Genomic DNA, 16,681 nt, shown 5'->3' with positions numbered 1-16,681 from the left:
CCGGGCACGGCAGCCGGTGACTCCATCATTGCGATCAGATAACCGGGAGCGGCAGCTGGCCGCATTCCATCACGACAGATGATAGGCAGCAATACCGCGTCAGGGTGGCAGGCTGCCTGAACATACCGGGTTGGCACGCCATCGGTCGCCAGCGTGAGGCAGTCGGCGACATTCCTCGAATATATGTAAGGCAGGCGAGATGATAAATGGAAGTGAATGGGCGTCAGTTGCTGAGCTGACCGACAGCGAAAGGGCGGTATTTCGACAGATATACCAAAATTTCGACGACCGCACAAAGATGACATTCGGAGCGAGATCGACGCAGATGATAATGTATCGATCGCGGCATTGCGACGATGGGCACCGAAGCGAAATGTCGGACATGGGCACCTTTGGCATGTGCTCTCCAGCCCCGCCTGCAAAACAATCATTCCTTCCGGCATCATTCGTCTGCGGCAGTCGCGGTGGAAGGTTTCTCCAGCCCTGCCTTTACATACATCTCCTTCCGGCATCATCTGTTTGCAGCGGCCGGTCGAAGGTTTCCTCCAGCCCAGCTCTTCCATATTCCTTCCTGAAATGTCATCTTTTTTGTATGTCGGTCAGGGGTTACCTCCTGGCTCCGATTTTACATACATTCCTCCTCTCCCGGCGTTACCCGTCAGAGGCTGTCGGTCGAAGGTTCTCAAGCCCTGCCTTACATTCCTTCCGTATGCGGCGGTCGGTCGAAGGTTTCCCTCCAGCCCAGCTCTGACATACATTCCTTCCGGTATATCAATGTGCGCCGTCGAAGGTTTCTCCAGCCCTGCCTGGCATTCCTTCCGAATGTCATCTGTTTGGCGGCGGCTCTCCTCAAGCCCTGGCTCTCACATACATTCCTTCGGGTATATCATCTGTCTGCATGTCGCACAAGGCTCCAGCCCCGCTCATACATTCCTTCCGGTATAACACCCGTCCTCATGTGGTTGCCCAAGGTTTCCTCCAGCCCTGCCTGCAGAGTTCAAGGTTTCCCTCCAGCCCTGCCTACATACACATTCCTTCCGGTATATCATCTGGTTCAAGTGGTCGGGTCGAAGCTCTCCAGCCCAGCCTTACATAATGTTCCTTCCTGGATATCATCTGTCTGTGGTGGGTCGGTCGAAGGTTTCCTCCAGCCCTGCCTCACATTTCCTTCCAGTATATCATCTGTCTGTAGCAGTCGGTCGAAGTTTCTCCAGCCCTGCTCATATACATTTCCTTCCGGTATATCAATGTTTGGCGCGCGTCGGTCCAAGGTTCCTCCAGCCCTGCCTTTACATACATTCCTCCCGGTATATCATCTGTCTGCGACGGTCGGTCGAAGGTTTCCTCCAGCCCTGCCTTACTTACATTCCTCTTGGTATATCATCTGTCTGCGGTCGGTCGAAGGTTTCCTCAAGCCCTGCCTTTACATACATTCCTCTTCCGGTATATCATCTGTCTGCGGCGGTCGGTCGAAGGTTTCCTCCAGCCCTGCCTTAAGCATTCCTCCAGGTATATCATTCGGTCAGTTCAAAGGTATCCTCATCTGCCTTACATACGGCTAATCTGGTATATCATCTGTTCATGCGGTCGGTCGAAGGTTTCTCCAGCCCTGCCTTTACATACATTCCTTCCGGTATATCATCTGTCTGCGGCGGTCGGTCGAAAGGTTTCCTCCAGCCCTGCCTTACATACATTCCTCCCGGTATATCATCTGTCTCGCGGCGGTCGGTTGAAGGTTTCCTCCAGCCCTGCTCATACATTCCTCCTGGTCAATCATCATCTGTCTGCGGCGGTCGGTCGAAGGTTCTTCCACGCTGACTGTGATACCCCCGCCTCATACGCCAAGATTTTACCCAGAAGTTGTGAAACCATTAAACAAACACAGAAATAGTCGATTACGAAGTAGCAGCAATATTTAATAAGCCCAATCTGTCCCAGCAGTCGTTGGTAGATCACCATATGCGGGACCAGATGGACCTTACTGTGAACATTGTGAGAGACTAATTCAAATTCACATCGAGATATGATATGTGATGTAGAACGTGTTTCAATTGCACCAGCCTTCATTGTCATCAGAAACTAATTCCGTTTGGAGTAAAGAAGAAAAAGTAGCTTTGATTTTTAATAGATAACTGATAATAAGTGATGACACAAGATGCTAGCCAAACGGTCCTGTCCTACCGGTAGCAGGCACGTAGTGAAGAATTTACACATCAAAACGAAATATAATTAGACTATAAAAGGTTGTCAACAAAAAGCGGTCAAAGACATGCATTGCACAAAAATAATTGAAGCTGTGATGCTAACATCATAGATAAACACACATGACTATGTTTACATAATAGACTATAGACTATAGACCAACAAGAACCAAAGTTGGGCCACCATACAAAGGACCGTAGGGGCCTACAGCCTTACACAGTACAACTGTAGAGGACCATTTTACTGATTTACAGATGTTATTTCAAGATATAAATCATTAGTATTATGTTTGCAAAGACTACTTTTACCTAACTTCTGATGTAGCAGCATTACTTCTGACTCTTCAGGAATTGAGCAAGGGACAGTCGTAAGATGTTTGTTTGTTGTTTAACTCCGCACTCAGCAATATTCCAGCTATATGACGGCGGTCTGTAAATAATGGAGTCTGGACCAGACAATTAAGTGATCAACAGCATGAACATCGATCTACACAACTGGGATATGATGACATGTGCCAAAGCCACGTCAGCGAGCCTGACCTACCGATGAAGTTAGTTGTCTCTCGTATGGCAAGCATGGGTTGCTGCAAGACCAGTTCTAACCCGGATGTTGAGAGCCTCTCCATGTAGTTCGGCCCTAGAGAACGCATGATGATTGTGATGGACTAATACTACTAACACACTGACATTTACGGTATATTCCTCTTGTCATACATTAACACATTCTTCGGGATTGAACATATTGCACGTCCTATAACGTCAATCGTGCACAATTAATATAATTAAGCATAAATACTATACATCGTGTCGGGGACGCATCCTTGCAGTGAATACCCTGAACCAACAGAGATAAAGCTTCCGAGTCCCGTGCTGGGATTCGGACCACGGACATTCTAATCCGAAGTCGGACGCATTGTCCACATGTCCAAAGAGATTAACCCCGTCAGCAAGCTGACAAGGTAAGGATGTCATATGGGATGACTCCAGGCCCTGCTACATAAATATATATTTGTTTTCGTGTACCACTGACAAAATATAAAGGAAGTTATTTTTTTATCCAGCTTCCGTTGAATTGTATTTTTACAATACCCTGGTGTTGCATCTGAATCTGCATTTTTCTGACCTGCGTGAACGTGGACAGACACGTCAAACTGTGTGCTACAGGAGAAGTCATACTCACAACCACATTTGAGCTGTGTATACGCTTAGGAATACCACCGAGATGTCCCATTGGCGAATTTTCATAATTTTAATGTGGGTACGATAGAGATTGGAAGTCCATATTATACCCGAATGTTTTTGAAAATCAAAACGTGTAATTTCCCGACCGTTTGGCAAGCACCGTCCAGCATGTGGGGTCGAGGGATGTCTTAGCGACTGATTCAGGGCAGTCATTGTCCGATTCCAAAATCCAAAAACTGTGTTGGGGTCATCAACAGGAACTTCGTACAAGTACATATACATGAAGGTACATTGAAAACGGTACTGGCAAATCCCGGCTCTGCAGCCTACCTGAAAGCAAGGCGTCCAGTGTGGGTTTGACCATAAGAGCCTACTATAGGCGGCAAAGACTGGGATGGATAAGGCCATATCCGGGGGCGGGCTGCACCAATGGTATTACACCATGTTTACAGAAGAAACAGGGTTTTACCTCCGATTCACATATGTCAGAGTACATTATAAGCAGTTACATTTGTATCACCTACCCACACACAGGGGAACTGACTTCTGGTTATGTTGTCGCAATTGTATTGCGTCCTGTCGTTCCTTCGAGATAATTACAGGCAAAGAAATATAAACCGAGAAACCAAGGCAAGCAGTAAAACAACCGGCAAGCAGTTAAAACAACCGGCAAGCAGTAAAACAACCGGCGAGCAGTAAAACAACCGGCGAGCAGTAAAACAACCGGCAAGAGATCCTGCAGGTCCATCACGTACGTTGTTCGCCTTCATAGAAGGGTTTGCACGAACATGAATGAGCGTGAATACAGCTAACAAGGCCTGTGCATGATGATAAGCGGATCCAGATATCACCCACACACATCACATCACCGCCCCCTCCCCAACCCCATCTGGATCCGCCACTGATGTTGATATAATTCCCTCGACTGTCGTGTCCTATTTTATTTTATCCATTGGGACTAGTGCAGCTAATCAGGACACAGGAATGCAGGGCAATGATCACAACGAACATTAAACAGTAAGAATATCTTCACTTACTGTGAACACCTCCGAGAAGAAGAAACTTTGTACTTCAAATCAAGGTATAAAACCCCATAAAAAATTATCTAATTACATTTTTATCCGTGAAGGTCCGGATTAGAATATTGATCTTCAGTATTGTTGTAAGAGGCGACTAACAGGATCGAGGTGGGTCAGGCTCGCTGATTTGGCTGGACATATGTCATCGGTTCCCAATTGCGCAGATTCATGCTCACGTTGTTGATCACTGGATTGTGTGTGTCCAGACTCGATTATTTACAGACTGCCGCCATATAGCTGGAATATTGCTGAGTGTGGCGTAAAACTAAACTCACTCACTCACTCATTATAACATTTTTCGTTTTCGGACGTCAGTTACACGTGAACATTTAATGTGGTAATGACATTGACTAGCGTTTCCCCTGAACAGACCCTTTAGAAGGTGTGCGGGAAGTCATTAGAGTGTGCACATGAAAGAAGGTCTTGTTCAGGCAGTGTAAGATGTTCCTATAACATAAACAAGTGCCTACTTCATATTAGTATATACTTTCCGTGTTTCAGCATTCACATTAACTTAGCCGCATGTGGTGTTTGTGACATGACCTTGACCTAGTCAAGGCTACTAATGTGTGCACTTTACTTCCTGCTCTGGAGGAAGATTGGTACGTCATACTTTGTCCCCAGAAGGAAGATGAAAATATCACAAACAGCAGATCACCAGTTGCACTCATTGCTGTAACACCCGTGTGAAAGGTAGGGTTAAGATATTCCTCTGATACCCCAAACCACAAGTTGTCAATCGATACATAGCATGTTCATATCAATATTGTCAATATCAATATGTGTTTTTATTGTAATATCAACCTAGATCAACATGTATTGATATCCAGTACGTCAGTTTGTGCAACGCATATATTTTCCTTCCAGCCACGCCATGGTGCTCTCCGTGGGTCTTGTTCTGCTTCTTGCAGTAACTTAAGTACACAGGGTAAGACGGACATATTCTTCACTGTTTATTCATTATATTCAACATAATGACTTATATCATATAGAATTACACGTATTACTCCAGTTTAGGTTAGGTATTAATCCTTAGTTTACGTTAACCAGGATTTATTGACGTGATGTGGATTTGACAGACTTTATCGCAACTGGAATCACCCTCACACAGAAATGTATCCTCTAGATCCTTCCCGACAGACCACAGTTTTTAAAGTTATTTTGTTTTCCACTCACTTTCTTACACAAGTAAGTGGGGTGAGTGGCAAAGTGCAAGGGTGTGCATGCGATCCACCCGGCCGAGAGAAGCGTCCTCAATGCAATGGAGCACAGCTGTCAATAAACCTAGACTAACATATAGTCTCGGAAATGAACATATTTACAGAAGCAAAATTATTCATATAAATATAATGAACAAGAGCCCAGAGACTTTCTTCATTTTCAGTATGAAACTGTGGAAATCTAGACTTGCCACCTATTCTAGACTTGCATGAGCTCTTTGGATATATTTGTTTCAGAGTCTGTATGACAAACTAGGAATAAACTATGACCAACGCCTTGTAAAACGACTGTTCCGCTCCCAGTATCTTCGCAGTCACAAGAATCTAGAAACGATTCCCGCGGAGCCGAAATGTTGAACGAAGTAAACCACTACATTATAGATGAAATGAAATAGAAATCCAAAATAAGAAATACACAAAACAGTTTCGCAAGAAGAAAAGTATTTGGCATCAGGACTTATTTCTAAATAACTGTTGGCGTGTTCAACACCTAACTGCCTGGAGCTGTCTGGAGTTGCCTGGAGCTGCCTGGAGCTGTCTGGAGCTGATGGGGGGTGCAGGACAGAGAGGCCCGTGATCTTCAGTGGGGCTAACACTCTCATAGTTACATGTTTTGTCAGTTATGGAGTATTACTGTATTTGTAACTCCGTAATAATGTGAGATAACTGGGACCCAAGTATTCCGTGGCTCGTAACTCTTTTAATTTTGAAATTATTCAATACAGGTTGTGAGATCTAACATGACAAGTCCAGTATATTTATGTTTTCGACTAAGACATTTTAAAAACATTTTTCGTCGTACAAAAGAAATGAATACAGTATTATGTCCAAGCTATCCATGAATTCACTAGGAGGGTGTCGTAGTGATGAAGATATATTGAATTATGTTGATAGAGCTAACGATTTGATAACTGTCATATTAATCAATAAAGTTTATTTTACCTTTTCTCATTCAGCTGTTGAATTTGTTGTTTGTATGTTGGCGTCTTTTTCTAGTGCTGAAAACCACAAATCATTCAAATTACGTTGTCTGCCTAAAAATTCACATTTTGCCATTATGCCAATCAAGTCAGTGTCAAGTTTCTACCTGGACAGTCAGCTGCATTCATTTTTATCTGAAGCTTCTTGTGCATCAGTCAGTGAATCATCTGCACATTGGCTGACTGTGCTCTTCAATGCTAAGCTATATTGCCTTAATGTGTTTATTTCAAATCCAAATATCCAGAGACCATATAATAGATCTATAAAAGTCCCAGTAATTAAAGGGTGAGCCTGAATAGGATACTGCGTATATTCCATGGTGTTTCCGCTGCACTCGCTGTATTTATTAGACACTCGGAGAATGACTATCGCTCTCAAATCACACAATTTCTTAATTGGTGTAAAATCAACTTCCTTAAATTAAATGATAAGAAAACGAAAGAGATGGTAATTAATTTTCGGAAAAGTAAAAGTGAGCTGTTGCCAATTGCCATTGATAACGAAACCATAGATAGAGTTGAGGAATATAGGTATCTTGGCATAGATTCTAAGCTCACCTGGAACAATAATACTGATTACATATACTAGAAAGGACTAAAGCGGCTATACTTTATACGTCGTCTTCGTTATTTTAAGATTGACACAACCATATTGTCGTTATTTTATAAGTCTTTTATTCAAAGTATTTAGTTTCCAATGTACATTGCTGGTACAGGGGCCTGTCTGTTCAAAATCGATGTAAACTTTCCAAAATTGTTAGCACAGCAAGTAAACTTTCTGGACTTAAAATGCAAGATATCGGCACTATTTACAAGCAGCAAATTGAAAAAAGCACGTTAAGTATTTTTAATGGCATCATGCTATTGTAGCTCGTCATGCAACTTTTTGATGCTTTGTTTCCACCCTTGTTATTGTTATGTCTTTATCTTATCTTGTATATAAACTGGTGTACCCCTTCATTCCCCAATATGCTTGAAAACGGTATAAGAATCTATACCGAAACGTCGCCATTCTTAAAATAAAGTCTTGTCACCCTCATTTTATAATACTTTTATCAATTGTTTCAAACTGTTATATTAATATACTTTTAGTGCTAATATTCCTCAGCAAAGATTTAATGTCGCCACTATATAGCTCTGAATCTTAAATATATTATTATTTATTCATCATTTATCTTTACCCCTCATTATAATTGGGTGTTGTTGCCAACTATTTTGTAATATTTGACATATGTATGGGTGTATTTGTGGTCTTATGTACATGTATCTTTTGTTGTATTGTATGTGTTTTCAATTTAACCGGGTAAAGCAAATTTCCTTCTAGATAATAAAGCATTATCTATTATCTTTCCCATTATTCAGTAGGGGAGATAACTGTAAAGAGGGTTAAGACAGTATTGGGGAAAAAGTGGAACCATTCAACAGATATTGCTTTCAAAACGACTGTTTTTTTCTTGTAAATGTTTCTGTATCAATATGACATTCTTTAATATGTTTATTCACTCTGTTTGCAATTACCCGTAAATTCACAAAACGCCTTACAAAATTTGTCACCACAGCATGGGGAGACACTGTCCATTTCTTGAAATGCCCCTGACCTTCACCTTGCCTGCAACAGCTAACCTCTGCTAACAGTTTCGTTTTCATTAATAACGTTTTTTGTTGTATCTCTAACTTTTACAAATTTAAATTAAAGAAACAAATTTGTAATTATAGTATTTGGTAAAGGGTTAAAAATAGCATAGCACATGCATTCCTTAAACATTTTTAAAACCACTGCAACATGTCATATTTGAGAATACACAATATCTATAAGGAAGTGGTCCAACATGCGTTATACTTGGGGCTTGAGGTTTGCTGAGGGTTAAGTCCCATTGATGTGCTGGCGGTGTCTGTCTCTGAGTGTGTGCTGTGTGTGAATCCCGGATGGTACTCCATCCCCATGATATTTGAATCTGTACACTACTGAGAAGGTGTAATCCTACACACAACACATGGTACATGCCATATTTGGTCTTCTCTTTCTAAAAATTACCGATATGATGTTAGGTGTTTATTTTTCCTTTGTTTAATGCTGAAAAGTGTGATATTTTGAGAGAAAATGTTTTACAGTCAAGGAAGTGTCTATGTGCCAGTCACCTGTAGACCGGCGTCGTATTGCAGGTGTATTTCTCATACATGTGTAGACACTGCTGCCATTATCGCAGTGTACCGTCCATTACAGGTTTTATGTCATGCGACATTATGTTCGAGTTCTACATACATGAGGTGGTAGTGTATGCAATGGTTTGGTCCACAATAATAGATATTAGAACCATTCCCATCATCATAATAATCTCTACAATCGTGATAACATTTAGAAATCCGCAAACTCCCTGTCCCCAAGACGCTTGCCATCACCCAGTCCGAGAGGCGTCTATCGCCGAACACAGTTTAATTTCCGTATTTCACTCTCTCATCCAAATTGTAACAGTTGTTGCTTTGCGCATAATTTAAGAAACGAAATCCCCCACCCGGAAGAGGTGATATTTCGCTTGATAAACAGAAAGTCGATGATAGTAAAAACTATCCGAAAGCAGACATCGGGCATCACATTATACGGAAGTACTCATTTATCTGAAATAAGCAACGTATCTATGTACCGTGCATCACTCAATAAAGGCAGTCTGTCCATGGTAAATGTTGGGGAATATGGTCAAACAATCAAACAATGTCTTCACAACATTGTCATTGCCGCTTATACATAACAAGCCGGCTGAGGGCATTTCACAGGCTTCAACAGGATCGTCATCGTATGTCTGGTTTGACATTTCGCTTACCGGCTTACTAAAACCTGGTAAACCCTGACATATGATTGGATAATATAATACAGGAACATTGATTGTAGCAATAGGACAATGGTGGTAATATTAACCTCTCAGTAACAGTAACCAAACCAATAACTAGGACAAGTGTAACATATGTTATATTTGGGATTACGCTTTCTTAGTAAAGTACAGATTCTAGCACTTTTTGGGTTGAGTCCCATCCGGGATTCGAACCCACACCCTCAGAGTCAGGCACCTAATAGAAGTACTGTTGAACAACGCATAACACTGTCTCTAACTACTCTCTTTTACTCTAACTGTATGTTTGAACGAAAACATATGACAATGCAATATAACATTTTTCGGCATATTTTACTTTCATGGTGAACAATTTAACTGCCATTACTAAACCGGACAACCTTGTAATCAGCGTTAAGTCTTAATCTGCTAGAGGAATGATAATCTTCCTGTGTCATTACAAACAATCAAACCAATGGCTGATAATACTGAAATATTTGCCAATGTGTAATCTATAATGTAATTCTTTATTTGGTCTAGTTTAATCTACAGTACACATATGAGGTCGTTCAAAAGCTTCAGTTATACCATAACGCGATGGAGGGTGTGGCATTGTAAATAAAACTAAATATGTTTAGCGAAAATATTTTTAACATTTAATCACAGACCATGTTTAAATGTTGAGGAATATCACATGGTATCTTACACGACGCTTCATCGTAAGACTAATTGATCCCATGAAAGGGGAAATTATCTTTTCAATTCAATTTTTTTCAAATTCAATTTTTATTCGCGGATGTCAAGGACCCACCAGTAGTGCTGGTAGCGTATAGTACTGATAGTTGTATGTCTTGCTATGTAGCATACATGGAAGGAATCACGGACTATGACGAGATCAATGGTTAACGTGTCTATTTCACTACTTTACAGCGGCAGTGTGACAAGGAGGTGTATAGTACTGATAGTTGTATGTCTTGCTATGTAACATACATGGAAGGAATCACGGACTATGACGAGATCAATGGTTAACGTGTCTATTTGACTACTTTACAGCGGCAGTGTGACAAGGAGGTGTATAGTACTGATAGTTGTATGTCTTGCTATGTAATATACATGGAAGGAATCGCGGACTATGACGAGATCAATGGTTAACGTGTCTATTTGACTACTTTACAGCGGCAGTGTGACAAGGAGGTGTATAGTACTGATAGTTGTATGGCTTGCTATGTAACACACATGGAAGGAATCACGGACTATGACGAGATCAATCGTTTACGTGTCTTTTTCACTACTTTACAGCGGCAGAGTGCAGGGACAGCCAGGAGTGTTCAGACTGCGACAAGAGAGGACATTGTACAACAGAATGTAACACTGGGTATTACGACCTGTTCTGTAAATCAAAATGTAGCAAAGCCTGCAAGAATAATAGATGTAAGGCGACAAGGATAGGCATTGGGGAATGCACTGACGGTTGTATCCATGGTTACGATGGAATAAACTGCAAAATTCAATGTAAGAGTTACTATGAATTAACTGAGGCCTACTGCCTGGATGCGTGCAGTCAACACTGTAAGTTTGTATCCAGCACCAATCACACGGCCAGATGTCTGTCCTATGGCGCCAGAGCCTCGGCGTTTTGTACATCTGAGTGTCACATGAAGAGTGGCGAGTGCCTCCATGGCTGTGTAGACGGTTGGTATGGTCTACGGTGCTCCTTTCCATGCAGTGCAGGTTGTAGTGGTGGACGCTGTGATGCTGTAGGTGACTGTGTGGATGGATGTAGATCTGGCTATTTCGGCAGAGACTGTGAGCCGTGTAAGACTGTAAGCCGCTGCAAGAACCAAACCTGTGGCCCACACAACGGTACCTGTGTGGATGGATGTAGACCTGGCTATTTCGGCAGAGACTGTGAGCCGTGTGACCGCTGCAAGAACCAAACCTGTGGCCCACAAAACGGTACCTGTGTCGAAGGATGTATACCTGGGTATTTTGGGGAGTTTTGTAATAATAGCTGTGAGGTTTGTCGTGATGGGATCTGTGATCAGAAGACCGGCGCGTGCGTCAACGGATGTGACGTCAGTGAAGGTGCCTGCGAACGTTCCTGTACCAGCAACTGTTCCATGGACTATTGTCTTGATGTACAGACATGCGATACAGGTACTGTAAAAACATTGTTAATACAAACGTTACCATATAGACTTAACTTATAGTAGGAATGTGTTACTTGCATTGAATTGACTCCTAACTAAGACATGCACAAGTTAATCCCACAATAAAGAGATCTACCCACCCACTCACCAGCCCGTTAATCCCACAACCAACAGATCTAGCCACCCATTCATTTGTTATATATAATTTTCACATCAGAATCCAAGGTGAATGGTATCAGTATCGGACTCCCAACAGGTTGTGTGGTGTTCCTTCTGGCTCTCCTGGTGTCCAACTACATCTGCTACAGAAAGGTCATGCTGCAAGAAGGTTGGTACTCATGTTATCCTGTCGTCATATCCGACCTGGTGTTTTACTCATTTATCAAGAACAATTAATGTGATGGAGTAAGATGTGAAAGTAGGTCCTTTTGAATTATGCCCCAACAGTTTTTATTCAGGGTGTACTACTTTGTTGAAGAGAATATATTTTTGTTATATTTGAACAAAATTATGGGAGAGTTGCAGATTGTTGCTGTCCCCATTTATACCTTAATCATTCATCTTACCAAATGTTGCCTGCGTCTATGGCCAGCCAGCGTCGTGCTACGTCGTGCTTCTCCACAGGAACGTTGACGGAAGTGATATTTACAAACCGGGTGGCGTCCGACTGCCAATAGGTCACTTGCAACCTCGTTGCTTAAATCAACCTTGTGAATACTCGACTATATTTTCAGGGACGTCCTTATATGAGTTGGAATGGTGCTGCTGTGATCAATACAAACGAAGCTATCCTCATCATACGGAGTCTCTTTTACAAATAACACGATCTTACATTTTACCCATCGAATCAGCATGATCTGTGTGATTGACAACAGGAGGAGGTGGAACTCTCGACTGGGTCACTTGGAAGATGTTTCCGCTCAAAGTGGAATACGCACTCTCTTACAAACGTAGTCTTCTCATTGTTCTTCTTTGGGTTTGTTTTGTACTTCCTTTTCTCTTCCTACAGGCAGATCACTGCAGCTGACCTGGAGCAGGCTCCTTCTGACGACTACCAGTTCTACTGTGAAATAGAAGAAGCCAACATGGGCGTCAGCCCACAGATACAACCTGTCAGCCATAGCCACCTTGAAGAAGAGCTGAATCTCGACATGCTGGTCATAGCGGATGTGTTCCCAGCAGCTCCGGCCATTGTACACAGAGATGGTGATACGTCACCAGCGAGTCCAGCCTCATCAACGTCCCAATCATACACCCACCTGATCCCCTGACGTCGTCACTGATGACCTGACACAAGGGGATGCTTACCTGTCCCCAGTGGAAGACGTGGTCCTACCGCCAGAATGACCTGACACCAGGTGATGCTTACCTGTCAAGGTAGAAGACGTGGTCCCTAACTCCAGAATGACCTGATTCTATGTTGTAAAGACAATTCTTAATTCAGAGCAGTATCACAATGACACTCAATGCCTTCCTGTAATGGGTGACTTTTCGCAATGTTGTCAGGCCAAGACCATTATATTTAAAAGTATACACGTTATACATGTTTAATGAGCTTACCAAGTAGTCAACCAATAGTCACCGTGTATATCTGTTGGTAGATTTACCGTTACCCCGGTATATAAAGCGGTCTGTAAACATTCAGGACCAGACAGTCCATCATTCCCTGCGATTGGGACAAGATTACAAGCGTCCACCAACACAGACGGCCTGACACCAGATCCTGTGAATTCCTCCACATAGACTCTTCCATGACAGTGAAGTAGTGCGGCGTAGACTGATCAACAACCACATTGGGTGAACAACCAACATGAGCGTGAAAGGAAGGACGGAAAGTAGTTCTTGGCAACTTCAAACTTTTTAGCGACGGTACCATAGGATTTTTAACATTTTTAACATCACCACATTCACCGATGACACATCTAACGTAATTATCTCTGCATTTTGTAAACTTCATTTCAATGCAGGAAATAAAGAATATCTGCATAAATACTTTACCTAATTCTTGCGTTACTTCATGCAGAGAATATCTGGATTTCTCGTCAGAACGGCTACGTGACGTTTAGGAAAGTAAACACACCGACACAACACAGATGGGCTGTCCTACCTAAGGTTCGTCGTTGCTGTCAAATGCTGTGACAACGCTGCTTACGTCCCTTTCGAGGAACATTTCAGTGTGTCAAAAACTCTGTTACAGTTCGTAAGCTGCAGAGATGAAATAAAGCTGTTAACCGCTGTATGTACATGTCAGACACTTCTTGAGAAAGTATAATGTTATACTGATCATATGGTCACTGCCCCAAGTGTAAAGTGATAGAGGTATTATCTGCCGTAGCTGTAGGTGACATGCAGCTGAAGTCGCAGCTGACAGGGTGAGTGAGTAAAGTTAACCTGAGATGTTGTGAAAGTATGAGGGGGATCGTACATATTAACCTCTTTGACGAAACCCACATGTACGGGAGTTGACGGCATTCAGTACATGTTTAGCTATATTTGTATTTTCAATTTAAAAACACCTTTACAATCGTCCCCGTGCATACAGTATGCCTATGTCAGGAAAGAAGCAATACGAAGGACATCGTGTCAATTATTATTAATTCTAATACCGAGGGGCCATTAACCGAGTTTTGAACACAAGCTAAGGGGGCGTTACTCTTCCTGCCTTGTATGAAACACTCGCCGACGCCAGCAGCGCACGCTATGCATCAGGCAACAGTTGCGGGGTTACAGCGCTGCTCACTTCCGTGTGTTCAAGTGTTCAGGTATACGCCATGTGGATAATACTATAGATAAACCTGGAGGGCATTAATAGCCATTCCTCTTACGAGTTCTCTAACTGCCGCCCCGACAGTGGAGGTGGATGTTGTGGGTCCATCTGCTGCTTAAAGGGGGGTATAATCGTGTTGCTCCATTCAGACGGTTGCTCCACCCCAAATTACCGTCCTAGTTTTTTTCTAACTGGTAGTTGAAACACTGTTATGGAGAAAAGAAATCCCATGTTAACGGGCTGATGTCACGTGTCCAGTTAGGTCAGCATTTGGTATCGCGCGTCATGTCCGCCATTAAAGAGGAGCGAGTCAGTAAGTCAAGATTTTTACGTCGCATCGGCCTTATTTCAAGCCATATGGCGACGAGACGACATTGACACATTACACAGGTCCATCACTGACACAAAGTCAAGCACTCAATAACAAGGTACCATGTACACACTCTAACATCTCAAATCATTTTGCAGTTTATATCGGTAACAACAAAACGTGGTGACGCTTGGTCTTGTGCATAGAGCTGAGTCACAAATCAGTTGACGTTAAGCAAGGTCGAGCACGGAGAGTCCTTGGATGGGTGACCATGTTTGGCAGCTTGCCTAGAGAGAGGAGTATCTAGGGCTTCAGTCCTGCCCACAACTAAGCACATGTGATGTGGGTTCTCACCTAAGGCAAGTGAAATAGCCTCTGTTCACCCAGCAGGAAATATGGGTACCAGGTGGGATAAGTCGTGTGACCGTAACCTGTGGTTCTAGTTCTACATGTTGTAACAGGTGACATATACTGTATCCTGATCTATTATACAATGTGTGGTACCAGACAAAGCTAGGTGCTGCTAGGGCGACATCGATCAGAGTTACCTGGACTGCCCAGTCGTCGCAAATAATGTCAACACAATCGTGCCGCCAGGTGATCTTTTATGACACGTCACGATCATGGGGCATCAGAATGGTTTCACACCTTGTACGTGTGTGGACTCGAACCTGTGTTTTAGAGTGACCTATCTATTGTTTTGAGGCAGCAGTGGAGAGATGGTCAAAAGCTAGAAGACTTTATCTAACACGTGACCTACATACGTCATCATGGTATTTCCACTGTAGCACGAAACAAAAGTTTTACCTTTCAGTTATGAATAGTATGTAGAAAAGAGACTTTTATAAATAGCAGTGCGATTTAGGTTTAGCGGTTATTGGAATCAGCGCATGCTAGCTGGTTGATTGGCTTGATGTTTTACGCCGCACTCAGCAATGTTCCAGCTGTTTGGCGGCGGTCTGTAAATAATCGAATCTGGATCAAACAATCCAGTGATCAACAGCAGGAGCATCGATCTGCGCTGATAACATGTTTATTTGGCTTTTAAAGTAGCATTATTAGGGATTTGGTGGTGGATACTTTTTGGGTACAAACCAGTGTTTGGTGCTGATAGACCAATGATTGTAAACGGTGAAATTTAGTATTCGTATCCATTTTCAGCAGATCCCGGACGGGAGGAAACACCTTTGACCACTGCCTTATGTGTTGTCCCCGTAAACAACGTGCGATTCCATACTGTCAGAAAAACCCATTAAGTAGTCAACGAGGAGCAGACAGGCCCAACCTGCCCACTGTCAGCAGTGGCATCAAGGAGAGAACATGTAACGGCTTTGTGTGATTTATGGTTTAACCGAACACCACCTCAACGGCGACGTGCATCTGTGCTGCTGCTGCTGCTGCGGCTGCTGTAACCAACATCACCATTACAGGGTCAGACATGTTTCACTGCAGGGTGCTACTATTTCCTCTGTAGCATCTGTGTTGAAAATGGCGGATGAAGGATGGCGCATTATCTAACCATTAAAGGGAACGGCTTAGATTTACGGCAGGCTGCCAATGGTTTGTTGTTTATTCACTCTTTGATTGACGAAATTAGGATTGTGTTAACGACACAAAGTGATAACGACATCCATCCAACCTGGGAAACCACGATTGGAAAATTGACATCCACCTCTTGCCATACAATGCGGTATACTGGGACGTAACTAAGTATTCATCTATGCGTTGGCAAAGTTTGATATGAACCGGACGGCACCAGGAGTTTTCTATAGGGGTCTTGGGACATGCTCCCACAAAATGCTTTTAAATATATCAGAAATCACTCTTTATACCACCCAATAGCACTTTGTCATTCTTAACACAATTTTGTAGAGGTAACTGCAATTTTGCCTACATGACAGTTACACGCCTGGTACAGAGGTTGTGATTGTGTTGATTTTCATGCATTGACCCAGCTAGTTAGGTTG

The 16,681-nt window shown here is 42.7% G+C and overlaps 1 protein-coding gene across 1 annotated transcript; it reads left to right on the top strand.

Annotated features, from left to right (window-relative positions):
* The first annotated feature begins 5,122 nt into the window (after nucleotides 1-5,122).
* On the top strand, nucleotides 5,123-12,908 carry LOC124276752. The gene is made up of 5 exons (XM_046712403.1): nucleotides 5,123-5,155; nucleotides 5,330-5,390; nucleotides 10,787-11,644; nucleotides 11,855-11,965; nucleotides 12,647-12,908. Exons 3-5 carry the CDS (start codon nucleotides 11,634-11,636, stop codon nucleotides 12,906-12,908), a joined length of 384 nt encoding a protein of 127 aa, XP_046568359.1. The 5' UTR covers nucleotides 5,123-5,155; nucleotides 5,330-5,390; nucleotides 10,787-11,633.
* The last annotated feature ends 3,773 nt before the right edge of the window (nucleotides 12,909-16,681 follow it).

The sequence above is a fragment of the Haliotis rubra genome, unplaced genomic scaffold, assembly GCF_003918875.1.
Source record: "Haliotis rubra isolate DU_JTF1 unplaced genomic scaffold, ASM391887v1 Scf2125, whole genome shotgun sequence".
NCBI classification, from domain to species: domain Eukaryota; kingdom Metazoa; phylum Mollusca; class Gastropoda; order Lepetellida; family Haliotidae; genus Haliotis; species Haliotis rubra.
Note: the sequence above shows the minus strand (reverse complement) of the source record. Positions and strands in the feature narration are given on the sequence as shown.